The sequence below is a fragment of the Lineus longissimus genome, chromosome 12 (assembly GCF_910592395.1).
Source record: "Lineus longissimus chromosome 12, tnLinLong1.2, whole genome shotgun sequence".
In the NCBI taxonomy this organism is placed as follows: Eukaryota; Metazoa; Nemertea; class Pilidiophora; order Heteronemertea; family Lineidae; genus Lineus; species Lineus longissimus.
The window spans coordinates 6,580,467-6,598,518 of NC_088319.1; the positions used below are offsets into that span (position 1 = coordinate 6,580,467).

The 18,052-nt window shown below is 43.2% G+C and overlaps 2 protein-coding genes across 2 annotated transcripts; one reads left to right on the top strand and one right to left on the bottom strand.

Annotated features, from left to right (window-relative positions):
* Positions 1-3,226: 3,226 nt before the first annotated feature.
* On the top strand, positions 3,227-5,132 carry LOC135496494 (uncharacterized). The gene is made up of 2 exons (XM_064785854.1): positions 3,227-3,589; positions 4,608-5,132. The coding sequence occupies exons 1-2, from the start codon at positions 3,227-3,229 to the stop codon at positions 5,130-5,132; spliced, it is 888 nt and encodes a 295-aa protein (XP_064641924.1).
* Positions 5,133-10,318: 5,186 nt separating this feature from the next.
* LOC135497236 (uncharacterized) lies at positions 10,319-17,683 on the bottom strand. Its single transcript, XM_064786998.1, has 4 exons — positions 17,461-17,683; positions 15,652-15,716; positions 13,860-14,098; positions 10,319-13,420 (listed from the first exon to the last, which is right to left on the bottom strand). The coding sequence occupies exons 2-4, from the start codon at positions 15,695-15,697 to the stop codon at positions 13,166-13,168; spliced, it is 540 nt and encodes a 179-aa protein (XP_064643068.1). The 5' UTR covers positions 15,698-15,716; positions 17,461-17,683; the 3' UTR covers positions 10,319-13,165.
* Positions 17,684-18,052: the final 369 nt, after the last annotated feature.

Below are 18,052 nucleotides of genomic sequence, written 5' to 3' on the forward strand. Positions count from 1 at the left end.
TTCGGATCGTTTTTCCTACTACAGTGCATCACCTGTGTTTTGTCAACGTTTATTTGCATTCTCCATTTTGCACACCATCTTTCTGAGATTCGAATCATTTGCTGCAGGGACTCCTCTGAATCACTTAAGAAGACAATGTCATCTGCATACAGTAAGATAGAGACCTTCTCTCCGTTTACCCCTTATCCACTGGATTTAATTTCGCGTGCCAAATCGTTTATATATAGAGAGAACAGGGTGGGAGATATAGACAGTCTCTCTGACGGACGCCAGATGTCGTTTGGAAATACACATGTAGTCTGTTAAGTGGCCATTGACCTTCACGCAAGCCTTAGTACTCGTGTACATAGCATTTACTGTTCTGAGAAACTTTCCTCGGATACCCATCTTGTGCAGTTTGGTGAAAAGACAAGTTCTGTTTATATATCATGAAAGGCCTTAGAGAAATCAATGAAACATAGAAATGTTGACTGTTTTTGTAACTTCCTGTTGCGCAGAATTGTGGTTAGTCCATATATTTGATCAATACAGTTCCTATCTGCACGAAACCCATTCTGCTCATCAACGATCAGGTCATTTTCCTCACAGTATTTCATAAGTCTGTTGTTCAGGACCGCACTATACACCTTACTTATGGTAGAATTTAAGCTTATCCCCCGATAACTGAGCGGGTCTTTACTGTCTTTCCCTGGTTTCAGAATAGGGTGAATAATACTGTTTTTCCAAATTCCTGGTATCCTTCCACTCTGAAAAACCCGGTTGAAAAGGCGAAATAAGATATCAGTCATTTTTGGTGATTTTAGTGTCTCGTTCGGAATTCTGTCTGGGCCGCACGCTTTACCTAGTTTAAGCTTACATATAGCTCTGACCACTTCAATTCGTGAGATATCAATGTTTAGAGTATGAGCGTTAGGCCGACCATCAGCATTGTCAGTCATTTCGATTTCCTCCCATTGCTTCTGAATTGCTTCGTAGTGATTCTGATCGAAATATTGCACATTCTCACCATTATAAAGCGTCTCAAATGTATTTTTCCACTCGGTCATTATGTCCGCCTTGTTATGCTAGATAGATCCGTCGGGCATGCGCACCGCATCAATCAGATCATGGCGTTTTTTGCCTGGACCAAGGTTTTTCACCTCATTCCAAAATGCCTTTGGATCATCTGTCCGTAACTGTTCTATCCGATCCATATACTGTCTTCTCTCACTTAACCGAGCGCGGCTGAATCGTAAAATGACTAAGTCCAAATGAATAGGCCGATTTTACTGGTGGCAGGCGAATATTAGAAAGAACAGCCACAGCTGATTATTGACTCCCTTTTCGTGGGCAATGCCAATGCCTTCCACATAAGTTGATAAAAGACATGAACATTGACATGGGGTAGTCCTGTACTGAATGAATGAATACAATACAACTAGCGTCCTCATTTTATGCCTATAGTCTTGGTTGACCAGAAATTTTTAATCTGGGGTCTATGATAAAGCCAGCTTGATGGGTATGCAGAATGTCCCAATAAAGAAGTATTGTTGTCAACGAATAAATTAAAGAAGATCACAGATATACTTATCAATTTACCAATCAATTTTATTATCCAAACGGGTTTCACACGTCATCATCAATAACATCATTATCCTCTTCTCCTTCCGAAAACTCAATCCCCTCAACAAACTGCTCAAGCTCATCATTTACCATCTCTACCTCTACATTGTCCCGAGATAAATGTGTCTGTCCCATTCTCTGCGGTGATTGCATCACGAAACTGCTGATTTCGATGCGCCGGATACCTGTCTAAAAGTAACAGGAACGTGGCCCCTGCTACAAATGGCACAATCAGGGCCTGCAACCACTCGATTAGCGACTGGTGTCGGGCCAAACCCTGTGGACTACCAGTTACCTGGAAAAGCAAACAACAAGTATGAACATTTACATTACTTTTCTGAACAGTCAGACACGCACAATGTTTTGGTTGCATCCATGACAAACCTACAACAATTTTAGTCATCGGAGTTCTGATTTTCCTAAAAAATAAAAAAATACTACCATAAACTAGAATGTCTGACCGTCAATGACAACACTGATGATGCCAGGTACATGTCCTGTACTACAACCACGGACTTGTATACTATGCCAATACTCACTCGCCTGAAGCTGCCGAATGACGTCACCATCTGGTGCCAAGCCTCTGAAGTTGACCTCGGCTCGTCCTTTTCGTCCATCTGTCATAACTACTAGAGTCACCGTGCATCCAAGTTTCGAGTTGCCTTGGGATGATCTAATGTCAACATTCTGATACCCAGTCGCTTCCATTGTTGATCTTGGCACCATATCAAATGTTCATGATCATGTTCATGATGACATCAAAATCAGCGTCTCTGATGAGGTCGGCAAACTCTCCCCGGTAGTTGGCAACCAAAGCCTGGGCGTTGTCATCAGGTAACCCCCTTGAATATTTGGTCTTCCTTCGATAGCTGATTTGTTTCCTGAAATGGAATTTGCATATCATTGAAATTCACCGAATACAATCCATTCCGTACGTTAAGGCCGATCCGTGCAACAGAGGAATAAAGCTCACCTTTCCATAGGGTTGCTAAGCCAATGTGCAGATGCATGGAAAAGGTATCGCAGGGGTCTCCGTTCTTGTCTTTCGGCCTTTGTTTCGTTCGGAAGCTAGGCCAACCATTGCCGAAATTCTCTTCCAGCTTGCCCTTTGATATCCTCACCGGGAACAGGGAAACCAAGTCTTCGGCGCTCAAGGAACCAAGTGTTCAAATTGTTTTCCATTTCGGGCGAGTATGCTGAAATAAAAAAGCTAACACGTTTAACATCTTTTGAAATATTGGTGATGACCACTGGTATGAACGCAATGTTAGTCCTAAGAATAAAGGTCCCTGGAACAATAATACTGATTGTAAAAGGCATGGTCAGGGTCAGTCGGCGCGGCTCCACTTGACAGTTTTCTGTCGAAAGTTTGCTATCAGATAGTGACTGTCCAATGACTATCCCGTGGAAGTTGTTCAGCTAGTGGCTGTATGACAGCAATAGATAACTGTCCGAAAGATTGTAGGATGGTCAATTTCTGTCGTGTGGAAGTGAGCCACATAGATTATGCAAGTTGGTTATAAAAGTGTCAGACAGTGCTTTTATAGACTAGCACTTGCTCTATTTTGGGATAGAACTGTCGTACAGATCCGTCGAACAGATCAGTGCGAGTTCAACACGAGAAATGGCAGACGAATTTCATGTTGAAGTTGCGGAGAGTGAATGGTCGCAAGATGTGGTCAGCAACCTCATTGAAGGTTACAGAGCGAGGCCTGCACTATGGGATGTCACGTCTGCCGAATATAGAGACAGGTTGAAGAAAGAGGATGCATGGAAAAGTCTGGCGAAGGATTGTAAAAGAGATAAAGTGCAAGTGACGAGAAAAATGCACAACCTGAGAAACCAGTATGCGCAAGAATTAAAGAAAGCCACCAAGAGGAAATCTGGGCAAGGGACTGACGACGTTTACACCCCAAAGTGGATGTACTACAAGGCATTCTCTTTTCTAAGGGGAGTTATTGGAGAACGAAAATCGAAGACCAATTTGGTGAGAATTATCTTTATTTGTTAATTTTGTTACATGATTTCTCTCTTGCAGGTTTATTTCAGGCTCTCATGTCATAAATGCTCTTCATTCCGCCCACTTTAAGGACGGCTTCCTCAAATGAACTTGTACTGCCGCGAAACCTCACCCTGTGGTGAGAGGAAGTACTCTCGAAATTCGTGGCGGATGTCTTGTGGGGTTTGAGCATGACGGTTGCTTGTGAATGGCTCGATTTGGAGCAGGTTGTTTGCTGGCATGCCCTCTTTTCGCCATGCTCCAGGGGTAATGACACCAGTAGCCATGTCTTCCATATCGACTGTACCATGTGGAGCGTAGCGTGCGCGCGAGTCTTTCTTCGTGATCATCAAATTATGTAATGCACAGGAAGCCAAAACGATATCCTCTGCTTTCTGTGCATCTTCAGCTATCGGCTTTCGAAATATGCGGAAGACGCTGGACATTATGCCGAATGCATTTTCGACGATTCTACGCGCTCTCGAAAGTCGGTAGTTGAAGATGCGCATGCTACCGGGAATGTCTCGCAGAGGATATGGTTTTATTATGTTTTCCCGCAATGGAAAAGCATCGTCGGCCACAAATACAAATGGTACCTTCATATTTCGACCTGGAAGTACCCTTGGTGATGGTAGGCAAAGGGTCTTGTTCTCAAGACCCGAAGATAATGAACACCTGCCGAATATGCCCCCGTCAGCAACCCTTCCATTACATCCGACGTCGACAAACGTAAAGCGGTATTTCGCATCAACCAATGCCATCAGCACAATACTGTGGAACCCTTTGTAATTAAAATAAAAACTCCCAGACGCTGCTGGAGCTTGCATGGTAATATGCTTTCCCTCTATGGCACCGATGCATTGGGGGAAGTTCCACCTTTCAAAGAATTCGGAAGCAAGTTGTAACCAATCATCGGAGTCGGAAGGAAACTGCAAAAAATTAAAAAATCGTAACTATACATGTACTTGTACCACAATATTCAAACAGAAAAAATATATATTTTCAGGAACAAGAAGAACAAGCGCCAGATGATACGCCAGATGCAACACTATTTAACAAGGACGAGATCTGCACTCAACCTCGAGGATCACCATCTTCCGTGGCCACACCCAACCCGCCACCGTCGAAATCTCGAAAACGAAAGGATGTCGGTCGTGCGTCTGATGAAATCCTTCAGAAGGCATGTGAAGTTATGTCAAGGGAGACCGATGAACTGGACACATTTGGTGCTTTTGTTGCTTCTGAGTTGAGGGGATTGAAATCAGAGTCGAACCGCAAGAAATTGAAACGGGATATTCAAAGGGTCATTCTTGAAGCAGCTGAGAAGGACGATGAAGACGCCGCAGCTATGACAACCACACTGACGCCCAGCACTTCTCGCAGCTCAACTTGCAGTCCTTCGTTGACGGGATTCAGCCAAAAAGAGCAGGGAAACACAGGCCCGGACGACAAGCAAATTCCGAATCAATTTTCCTTCCTACACATGCTTCAGGATCAGACAAACGTCATGTGTAATGATAAGAATAATTAATTGGTGTCACAGAATATAATAGGTGACCGAACACTATATTTTCCATTCATATCATAATTATATTCACTTCTATCACATGAGATATTATAAAACATCTCGAGACATTACCTATAGATCTGATGTTAAATAATTATATTCTGTCCAGATGATTTAAAATTATCAGATAAATTTAAAACATCAGATGATTTTAAATCGTCCCATTGAGATGTTTATAAAACATCTTATATATTAAAAAATCTCATTTCATCTCGGCAAACTCCGTATGATCCCGAATGCCTTCGTTACTTTCCAAAAATTACCAACCAATCGCAACCGTGCTTTCATATTCCCTGGGAATTCAAACAAAATGTGGGCGATATTTTAAAATTATCTGTCGGATATTTAATAATCATCTCACCGAAAAGAGTTATCAAACATCTGATCTGATTTGATATAAATCAAATAATTATGACATGAATTCAACTCCAGAGAACACTGCCGTGGCCGCCGGTCATGCGATTCAGTGGTACCGACTTGCCTTCAGGAATTCCTCCTTGAGTGCCTCGTAAATGGCTTTGCACACTTTAGACACAATACGGGATATCGTTACGGCAGATATACGGATGAGATACATCAGGCTGACGAATGAATCGCCTGAATTTAGAAATAAAAAGGAAAGTTTAAGAATTTACATGGCCTTCATTTATGAAGTTCTTCATGTCATAATTATTCGATTTATATCACATCAGATGTTTATCAAATATCATATGTTTTTAAAACATCTCACTGGTAATTTTAAATCACCAAGACAAAATTAATTATTTAACATTCAGGGGCCAGTTGTTCAAACAACGTTAACAGATAACGTGGCGTTAAGCCAAACTGACGTTATCTTTCTCACACTAGTCCTGTCTCACTTGAAGGGTTGATACCAAATTTTAATCTGCCATCTAGAACTTCGATAGCAGGGGTTACATCCTGCAAAAGTCAATTCAGTTGTTACTTCCAGTTTTGCCATGGTTGGTCTCGGAAAGATAACGCCAATCTGTGTTAACGCCATGTTATCTGCTAACGTTGTTTGTACAACCCAGCCCAGATGTTTATAAAATTTATCCGAGATGTTTTATAACATCTGATGTGACAGAAGTGAATAAAATAATGACATAAATGGAACTTCATATTACCGGTTATTCATTGAATTTCAGTTATGTCAGTGGAACTGTGTCTGGTTTGTTTATTGGGAAATAAACCGTGAAATAAAGCAATATTTGGAAAGTTATCACCTTTTTACCTATTTCTTCTGCTGAAATCCCTCAGTGCAGTACCTCATGTACGTGCTCTATTCATGAGATAGTGGGGAAATAAGCATACTCACCAGTTGCCAGAAAGCGCAAAGTCACGGCAAGGCGCTCCCTCACCGGAATTGCAGGCCGCATACACGTGTCCTGTTTGTGGATCCTGGGTCCAACAAGCACTGCAAGCTCCTCGAAGTCAACTGCGGAGAGTCTCAAAAAATTGTTGAGACGACTCGAATCTTCCAATCTCAGCTCCCGTAGGAGGCAGTGGTATGCACCGTGTTGCTCCCTTCTAAGAAACCATTCATGTACCCAAAGCTTGTGCCTCCTCTTTTGCCTCCGCTCACGCAGTGTCATGTAAACCACAATCGCCGCGGCGACTTGTTTCCTTCTTGCTGGCAACATGCTGAATGAAGACAGCCACGTGGAAGGTAAATACGGCTGTCAGACAGAAACTATCATACAAAACCACCGTACGTGGATGGCCCTTACGACAGTTGCTTTCGATAGAAACTATCTCGCTCGTTTCCAGAGCTCGCAGACAGTGACTATCTGCGATTTTTTCTTCATAGTGGAAGGGCTATGGATAGTTTTCTGTCGACAGTTTTTCGATTACTGTCGACAGTTTACTGTCATGTGGAGCCGCACCTTCTTCCGTCCATGACACAGAAGCGGACTTATTCCAGTCAGTATAGGCCAACAAAGAAGGAAATTCATTTAGCGAGGAATAGAATGCTTGACGAAAAACTACCTTGTGCATCAGTTCCGTGTTGCCGTTGTCTCCTCCGTCTTCTATGGTCTTGAGTTGATCTATCTCTGAGGGCAAACAAGTCATCCTGTGTGCTTATCGAACGTCTAAATGTCTGCGGTGCTATGTGGTGGTGTCTAGCACAGGATGTCGCAGTTTCAGCATGACGTGATCCTACAGCATGCTCCAATTGGTATGTCTCGATAAGGTCAATCTTCTGATTGAGACTGTAGCTTTTCTGGTGCCTACGTGCACCCGGTACAGCTTGGTTAGCATCATCTACATCATCATCATCAGTAGTGGTATCAGGGTCAGGGCTGTCAACATCATCTCCATACTCCATTCCATACGTAGTAAGATCATCAGGGTGCCTGCTAGGCCTACCCACAAACTCCATCGGATTGCGTGCATCTTACCAGAAGAACGTGGTCAAAGCAAGATGGCAGAAAACAATTATGACATTTGACACGAAAGTTCCCTTTATTGGATTTTCCCCACAAGGAAACGATTCCATAATCGATTAGATAAAATAAATTCATTTAAAAGACTCTGGATCGGTCAACCATTTACATGGACTTCTAATATACTTACGTAACTTCAATAATCATCACCATGACTGCAGGGATTACTGGCCCTGGCCGCGACAAGGCGTTATTGAATTGACAACATTTACAAGGTTGTCTTCCTGTATCCATTGATCACTATAATTGGCTGTCATATTGAATGTTTGCAGCCCACCCGTAAAATATTACAGACTGCCATGTTTCTGGACTTAGTCATTTTCGAGCCATTTTCCTGGCGCTCGGTTAAGTGGGAGAAGACAGTATATTCTGTGGAAATTGCGCTCCAGCCGCCTAAATGTTTTGTCAAAGTTCGATCGATCGGTTTTAAATTGTAGCAGTAAAGCACGTTTCGTTTTACGGTTTCCTTTCCACCTTAGATATTAGCGTTCACTTTGTCTTTGGATTGACCATAAGTCCTTTAGCTGAGTATTCCACCATGGCTTCTTTCCCAGCCTCTTACCCCTGTCTTTGAAATGTATTTTGATATCTTTAAACGTAAAAGTATCATCCATTTCATCACACAGTTCCTTAACTATTTGGTCATATGCGCTATCTACCGTCCTTTGTTCCGAATGTTCGCTGATAAGCCTATTACATACGTTTATTATTGCATTTCTGCGCCTAGGGTTCTCAAGGAAGTTCAGAGGTACACCATCCATAGCATATCTACGGTGATTTACATAACAGTTAGAATCTGGTGCCGTACCTATGTCGTCAGTGTATACATCACATTGTATGACAGTTTTTATGAATGAGTGATCCGGTATTCTTCGCGATGCAAAACCGATTTCCTTTATAACGTCGCTCATGAGTGTCACGTCGCAGCCCTTAACTCTATCGAAACAACTGCTAGGTATCAGCATATAATCCACAACCGACTTTCCCTTTACCGAGACGGACGTGAAATTATCATTAGTAGGAAAACGACCATTTATGATACACAAATTTGTATCCTGCAGAAAGTCCAATAAGCGATCACCAAACCTGTTTGTTCCGATGTCGAGTGGATACCTAATTGGTAATGCATTGTCCTCAGAGTCGGACTTTCTCCCGATTCTCCCATTGAAATCACCACAGATCAGCGTTATTTCATTTTGCCAGTGGGAGTAGAATTGTGCAAGTAGCGCATCGTAGAACTGTTGAGAGGTATCCCCACGGGAGGACCCCTCAGGAGGCAGATAAACTCCACATACATGTACAAGAAAGAGAAACCTGACATTTTATCGGTGAAACGTAGCCATAGAATTCCTTCGAATGATTTCTCGATGATTTGAATAGAATACGAGTCCATGATCTCATGTCTTATAAGCACACCAACACCGCCTGATCCGCGCGTAGCCCTAGGGTTAAGGTCTGTACGGTTGTGCCCAAACCATTGATATCCTGGTATGGACAGTTCTGCGTCATCTTTTAAATGTGTTTCACACACTACGGTTACGTCACAATCCATTTTGCGAACAATTTCTGCCCTTAGTATCCATTCGTCCTCATTTTCCGATTCTACCCAGCGGTTTACATTCCATGTCCCTACCGAAATGTCCCCTCCATGGGACCGGCTATCTATGCGTTTTCCGCCCCTAATGGCAATGACTCGCCTTCCCCGTCTCCGTCTGATCCACTACCACTATACAACTGCTCCTCCTCGTTGACCGTTTCCATATTATCCTCGTATAGTTGTCCCAGATGACGCAATTTTATTTCTGTGTTTTCGCCGGATGCAACACGACGACGTTTCGGCTTAGTGATGTTTTCCCCCGCCACGGAACGATTTTCAGTGACACTTTCGGTAATTCGACCGTTCCTGTTTACTCGATATTTCTTGCCCTCTGGTACCATTGTCAGTAGGGTCCGCATGTTATTTACGTTCACAAGCTCATTTTGGGTCTTGCAGGTGTCTATGTACACCTGTTTGAACTCAGCATGTTTTGCTAGCCCCGACTTAGATCTTAAAATACGATTTCTGTCCTCCTAGAGGCTAGGGCTATCTTAACCACACTGTAATACCACTACCCTCACGCGGCTTGAGCCTTATAGCCTTAGCTATTTGGGGAGTGTTATCTGGTACTATTGCCACTAGGAGGTCTTGCGTACGTAGACCTATATCTTCATTTTCTGTGTATGCAAGGTTAGCCACTATAAGGCAAGTGTCAACGTCATTAAAAGGGTCTTCAGGCTTATTGTCTGTGACCAACCTGCGAATCACGGCCTGCAGGTCCAAGCACAAGTCTTCCAACTGTTTCACAGAGGTTTTAGATGATTTTAAATCACTTTCTAATTGCCTATTACGTCGGATTTGCTCCTCCATTGTTTTTTGCATCGATTTTAGTTCAGAAACGTCTTTTCCGAGGGACGAAATCTGCTCTTCGTGCGTTTCTATGTTACTAAGATATTTCGCATGTTTGTTCACAGTCTTCTTTAACTGCTCGATCTGCACAGTTTGTTTCGACTGACCTGTGGTTAGCTGTTTCATTAATTTATCGAGTTCAGCAAAAGCACTCCGCCCATGTGCGCCTTGGTGGCACAAAGAGTAGGATCTTATGGAAAGATAATTAATAAGTTCATGCAAGGAATGAAGTGAACGCCATGGTTCCAAAAACGTGACTAACTATAATTCATAAAACAAGACAAAAGGTTACAATTAACATGATTGGTCAATATTAAAGAGGGTGTGATCGTATAGTGATAAAGATTAAGGATGACGGTACTGAAATTGACATCACAATGATAAAGAAAGCGATTGACGGGATGAGTAAGAAGAAAGCGGCCGATAGAGAAGGATTCCGAGCAGAACATTTAAAATTACTCTCCTGCTCCCAACTTGCCATGGAAAAGCTCACTGCCATTTTCAACTCCATCATGAAGGCGAAAAAGGCCCCGAAGATAATGAAGACGGCGTACAAGATCCCAATTCCAAAGAAAGGAAAGGACTCCTTTTTGCTAGATAACTACCGCGGGATCACAATAACGTCAATCTTTGGTAAACTACTGGAGCTGATTTGCCTCATGTGCACTGAGAAAGACCTCACAGATGGGCAGAGCGGACTTCAGTATGGCTTTTCAGCCGGAAGATCACCATCAATGGCCTCTCTTCTTGTGACTGAAGCCATCGCCGAAACCAAGGAAAAGAAACAGGACCTGCTGATCTGCTCACTGGATGCTCGCAAAGCCTTTGATGTTGTGTCCCACTCTCGCCTCAAACTCAAGATGTTTGGTACACCAATGAAGAAATCTCTGTGGTGTCTGATTGACGATCTGTATGACTCCAGTACAGAGGTTGTGAGATGGTGCGGTGAAGACAGCAGGGAATATGCAGTCCGACAAGGAAGCAAGGTGCAGTCATGTCTCCGACACTTTACAAGTTGTATGCCAACGATTTGGCATCATCCCTCACTAAAGCAGGGCTGGGACTGCATATAGGCCCTACATACATCGGATCCCCTGGCTGCGCCGATGACCTACTCCTTCTCACATCAAGTCCCATGGAACTTCAAGCATTGATGTCAGTCAGCAACGACCACTCAAACACCAATCTTTATGAACTACATCCAGTGAAATCAGTAGTATGTCCACACCACCAGTCGCAAGCAAGCTCAAGTAAAGCTCAGGAATGGCACCTGGGGGGCAAACCAGCTACTATAGCGGGGGATTTTGTACATCTTGGGCTAAACTGGCAAAAGGGAAAGACGTCCCCTGATATTTCACCGAGGATTACCCTGGCAAGACGGACAGCATATGCCCTGATGGGTGTGGGTTTTCACAGCTATAATGGTCTAGACCCTTCCGCATCAATGAAAATCTATGACACCTTCGTCATCCCAAGACTTCTGGATGGTCTGGAAGCCACCATCTTGTCGGCAGCTCAAGTGTCCCAACTCGATCTCTTTCACCGAAAGGCACTAATCCAGAGTCTACCGGAAAGCACAGCTAAGTCGGCCATCTACCTGCTGCTTGGAACAATACCAATCGAGGCAACAACTCACGCACGTCAACTCTCCCTGTTTGGAGCCATCACAAGACTCGACAAGATATGTAAAACAGCCGAAAAGTATGGCATCAACATCCACCAGGCACTTCAACACCCCTGGAAGAAATGCCACTGGAAAGATAACACCATCATGTTGATTAAGGACTCGTGGACCAACGCCTTAGTTTCTGAAGCTCAAGCCAGAAAGACCCTCCAATGGATGATCCTCGACCAGGTATGGATAGGTCGCCCCCACCCTCTGCGGCAAGCTTGTAAAGGAAAGCAGTATCTAGTTACAGAGGCAACTGCAAGAGCGAGACTCCTGGTTGGTAGATTTGGCCTACGACAGGACAGAGTACGCTTCAACAAGCAAGAGGTTGATCCTCAATGCCCATTATGTCGCTCGGAAGAGGAAGATGCCCCACACTTTCTAGTCACATGCCCATCTCTTGAGAAGGATCGAGGGAATCTGATCTCGGCACTATGCAGTCTATACCAAGGAGACGGACTACCCCCTCCTCAGACGAAGACAGAGTTGTGCTATGCGATTTTGAACGGCTGGGAATACAGGATGGATGTACTGACCTATTACACTACACACAAACTGAATGGCAACACCAAAAATATTAATACAAGCTCAATTCGAAATACTCCTATAATTTCATTAAAATCAAACACTGACAGGGCCAACTCGCTATGCAACTTAATATGCCACAGACTATATATCGCCAGAGACTGTAAATACAATGACCTTTTATAAGGGTTTCTCGATTCTAGCGGGAGGAATTCACGAACGAACGAACGAACGAGGAAGCTGTCAATCATGACATGAGTGGAGGATTAATACATTATACAAGACAAGTGATGGGCACCAGTTACCACAGCACAAACGTTTCAAAGTCAGCTGATTTTTGTTTTGATTCTGCCATTGTCCTGAATTGTTGATCAACAAGTCTCCGGTGCCACGAATAGGTCGTTCTTTGGTGCTCTGTCAAGCGTGACGGATCTTTAGAACAGCGGCCAGTTCTTAACTTGTTCGTGTATTACGTAATGTCGACCGATATGGCTGACCGTCGGCATACATGTACATGGCCACAGTACACCAGCCTCGGGTTTGGGGCGAAACAGTTATAGTCTTGTGGCACGCAAACGACAGGAATGAAACCTGGTTTCTTGGGCCGGGTGTTTTGACTTTGTCTTTATAGACATATACCCATAGAAATTATTTTTCCATTCGTTCATTGAGGCTGCTTTTTGCCGGGATTAATACGAGCGTGAAAACAAAATCGGCCGCCATTGACAGTGTCGCCCATATTTAAACGGAATTATGGTGTAATTCATGAGGGGTAAAATACTGCGTCAGAATTCGCTGAAATGGCCTGTCGGTATTCGAGAGGAAGTGTTTTCCTTTCTTTTACAATTGGAAATCAAGCCAGGTGCCCCGCTACTGCATATCGGCTTGTGCATCCTAAAGACGCGATTCCTTATTTCGTACACACAACACACGTGAGTTCTCGGCCATTGACGTAATTTGGACATGGCAGTGATCCACATACTCCATGCACCAGGTACATGAGGCCCCCGTCGTCGTTACGTGCTCCCTTCTCGTCGCCTTCAGGAGTGTTATCCACGCATGCCCAGCTGTGTTGAGCTTTATGTCCGTAGTGTCCAGTCATCAAGTAACCCCAGTACTCTAAGCTCCACCCTGGGTAACATTCTTTAAGGCCAGGAATCATCACCTATTTTTAGGCCGAAGAATAAATAATATCAACATATAAATAAGCGCTTGTGGATTCTAAGGCTGGCTTCGAATTGACATTGTACGGTACATATCATACTCTTGTTCGTACGTACCGGGCCACAGGCACAGATATTGATTTTTGTTTTAAATTTCCGAGCGAAATATTTCACTGAATTGACCGAGAAATCACAAAGTTGGCAACTTTTATAAGGTATAGGTACATGCGTGTACAAAACGCCATTTCCCATGGATTGTGTACATAAGTATATTTTACAGTGCTTGATATTTTTACTTAACGGTTACAAATGCAGATAAATGAAAGATGTATGTACTAATCTTGGTAAGCGCAATGATTTTTTAAATTCAGATTACCAGTTTAAAAGTGTTCTTATTCATTAAACCCACAATTGTCGAATATTGATAATGAATTATCTCACCTGACTTGCCCTTGCCTGGCTCCGACACACCGCACACACCACGTCGGCATTATGAAGGTTGCCTCCGGCTGCTTTCGACGTGTCGAAAATGTTCCCCGACGAGACTTCAAACTCAACGCCCATTATCTTTGCCGCGCTGAGAACGCCAGTAACCTTACTGGCGTACTGGGGCTCCCTGGTCAGGCAGGCGTACTCGGCAGAGCCTCCCGTCTCGAGGTGATTCGATGCCCCAACAATGCCTGTCCGGGATAAAGATTCAACTGCAATACCCGCTGATTAGTAAAAGTTGTTATTTGACCAATTTGTCAAGCCAACTGTTTACATGTACCGCCATTCTTCCCGTGTATTAAACTAGACGTCGTGAACTGTTCCCAGCTCTGCATTAAGTCGGGAAACAGACCGACACAATGCCACATGCATTTGCAACCATGGTTCGAACATTTCTGGGCACTCTCGATAGAGGTATAGCACTGCTCTTTTATATGGTACTATGGTCTCAGGATGTTTAAATGAAGGTATGCTCATGCAGTATTTCTTCTCCGCAGAGAGACAGATAATTAAGGATTAAGGAATCGGCATGGCACATATGCGTGACTCGTCTATGTTGAGTTGGCAGCCAGGTATTTTGCTAATTTGGTACTATCGGTATAAACCAACGTAAGCTTTAAAAATCCCCAGGTTTCTTCCAATGTTCCCAGGCCTTTAAAGGGACAATTTAGGCAGCAGCTAGGCAGGCAAGATAAAGTTACACGTAGTCGCCGATAGGTGTCTCTCACATCTCATACTACGTCGAAATGATTGACGCTTGTACGAGAAATATAGTGCTGGGTATAGTGTAGGGCAGCGTACTTCAGCTTGCACAAGATTGGGCGGATCAGGAAGTACTTTGACCGTAAAAGCACTGAGCGCCTCGTACATGCCTTTATATCTTCAAAGCTTGATGTAAACAATGGTCTTCTCTATGGACTCCCAGATGATGTTACAGCACCAATGCAGAAAGTGCAAAACTCAGCAGCAAGACTGATATGTGGCATTAAAAAGCGCGACCACATCACGCCAACTTTTCATGAATTACATTGGCTCCCAGTCAAGTGCAGGATTCAATTTAAAATTCTCTTGACCTGCTTCAAGGCCAGATGTGGTGTTGCGCCCGCATATCTGTCTTGTCTGCTGCATAATCAGACCAGAGCGCGTCAGACCAGGTCGTCCTCCTCAGAGCTTCTCATTGTCCCACGCTCAAAATCACGTTATGGGGACCGAAGCTTCTCCGTGGCTGCCCCAAAACTTTGGAATAATTTACCATCTGAAATAAGATCAATCCCAACCATCAATTCATTCAAGACCGCTTTAAAATCCTGGCTTTTCAAAAAACACTACGGTATTTAGTAGGAGGTTTTTTCCCCGCGCTTTGAGCAGGGCGACCTGGAAAGGCGCGTTATAAATATCAAATTGTATTGTATTGTATTGTATTGAATCTGACATGACCCATGCAGGGCCCTGAAAATGACCAAATTAGCACATCTGCTCCTGCCTGTAGTGTTACTGGTTGAATTGATCAGAACTAACAACAGTGTTGATTTGGTGAAACGACAATCACACGACACAATAGTTTGACTTGTCATGGAATAAGTAATATTCTTTAAAAACCCATGATGTCAGTACTAGACTACATGCACCTGCATTTATATTGACATCATTGACATCATGGGATTTTTGGTATAGTCAGAGGCCGCCCCATAGATCTCGTCTTACTTTTTCATTTGGTTCAGTACTTCGTCTTTTTCATACTAACCTGAATACACAAGTTCAGACTCGCCGTTCGGACACGTCGGCCCCATCGAACAAACATGGCACCCCCTTGAATAAAAAAGCGTTAAGAGACAAGACCACAATTGATTTTTTAAGACTTTTAGCAGTTAAATTGTCAATGTTTGACCGCGACGCATCAAATACTGCGTGGGGTTGTGAATCTGAAATTTTGATATGATATTCCGGACAGTCGGGCAAGTAAATGGTGAAAAATAAACTGGTAGTTGACCACGGGAATTTTTTAATAATCGACAAATTAGACCGACATTGATATTTCCACTCTTTTCAGCCAACTGGCAGAAAAAATCTCAAAACACGCCCCCTATTACCCAATTAGCAAAATTCGAAATTAATTTAAGGAATTGAACCCGAGGTGGTTGAGTTACCAAGACACTCGAGGGTGGAGCTAAAATACAGTCGAAACCCGAGCCGATAGGCGAGGGTTTGGACGAAATTTTAGCTCCATCCGAGAGTGTCTTGGTAACTCAACCAAGGTCCGAAGCCGAGGGTTCAATTTCTATTCTGAAATACCTCAGACTTAAAAAGATAGGCCATGAGAATAACTTGAATATGTGCGAATTTGGCAAATTCCATCCATCGCCGGCCCGGAGCGCCGGTAGCGCCATTGTTTACATTATGTTACGGCAACATTACAGAAAATGAGACATGTACATTTTGTACAGCGCGCATAGGAAGTCCGCATCAGCTCGCTCAAGTGATGCTAAAATCCGCGCAAATGGGCTGTTTGGAACGTTTTTCTCGGCAAATATGTGTAGTGCTCATTAAAAAACTTGGTGGTTGATGCTTCCTTGGCTGATTTGTGTTTGAAGCAGTGTTTTGAGAGCCTCAAACTTCTGAAGTGAGCTGAAATTCCATATTTTAGTGCAACCCGAGGGAACTTTGGTAGAGCATCTTGGTTGCGTGTCCAAAATACCCTCTCAGAACGAGGCTTATGCATTTTCCATTTAAAAGTTAACTTTACGGTACCAAGGTATTTTAGAATTTTTCATCAAATAATTTCTTTATATCTGTAGACTTGCCACAACAAATATTTTTTCAATACCTCTCCAAATATGTACTTGAGAGTTAAAAACATGCACTCGTCTAATTGATAGGCCTCGACCCTCCAACCTATGAATATTCATTAGTGGTCTTGTTTCTTAACTATCAATCATGATTAAGCAAATTAAGTACAAGGACAAAATGAAGTGTCGCAAGACACACTCTCAGGTAGTTTCACGAACGTTTGAAGTGTTCATATCAACGCGTACCAGAGCTTGTACCTCAGATCGCCCATATAGTTCCTTTTAACTTGTTTTTGGACAATATCTGTAGAGCCTGCATGTGGCCGGCATTTTACGTTTTTCAACGTTAGAATTTAAAATAGTCAACGCTAAAACACAGATTCGCATCAATCAATATGGCAGGATGAGTAAATGTGTGAATTTAAAGCACAGTCTCCTTTTAAACTTGCGGACTGCACAAGGGAACATTCTACGGCTAAGCAGCCTTACACTATCAAATCTCTCCTTTTCAAATTTGTACGAGAGACTTGGGGTCTACTTGATCTTCATCAGTGAGCACAGTTAAGGATCTGATCTAGTAGATGTATATCGCTTCATCGCACAAGCATTAATGAACAATGATATAGAGAAAAATTGTCTGCGCCATTGTAAAACATTTTTTCATCTGGCCCACCCAGTTGATAGTTCCTGCCTATACATTGCACTATTTTTCCGTAAAACCTCACAGCATTGTCATCGCCAGATGATTGCCATATGATCATACTCACCAGATGGACCGAAGGAAGGCCTATCAAGCGATCCAGTTACAGAACGTCGCGGTCGTGATTCCCCTTCATCTGCGCCCAGTCTAGCCAAACGTCTCTGGAGGACAGCGTTCCATCCGAGCAGCCCTAGGAATGCTACACCGACAAGAACATATTTGAGAACTTGTGTCTTGGAGTTCATCAAATACTTCAGCAACATGTTCTTAACACGGGGGATTCAGGACTGTTCGATATGATAATGAGTTTTATCAATACGAAACCCATATCAACCGGACCATGCGATATAATAATGGGGTTAGCGGCACCACTTGACGCAAGGACCCAACGCGCCGCGTAGCGGCAAAATAGTGGCTCTGGCGAAACTTTTATAACGGGTCAACGTGGCCTTATTATGGACTTTTAGCGCGATTGTGGGGTTGTAACTATTTTGCACGCGACCTAACGCCGACCTATTCATGTAATGTGATAATTAGAACGATTATAGTTCAAGAAATGTTAACAAAAATCATTCCATATCGTCTTTGGAGAGCATTTTTAATTGTAAAAATATATGCGTGCAATGGTCATTTTATCACAGAAGTCTCGCGCAGCGAGA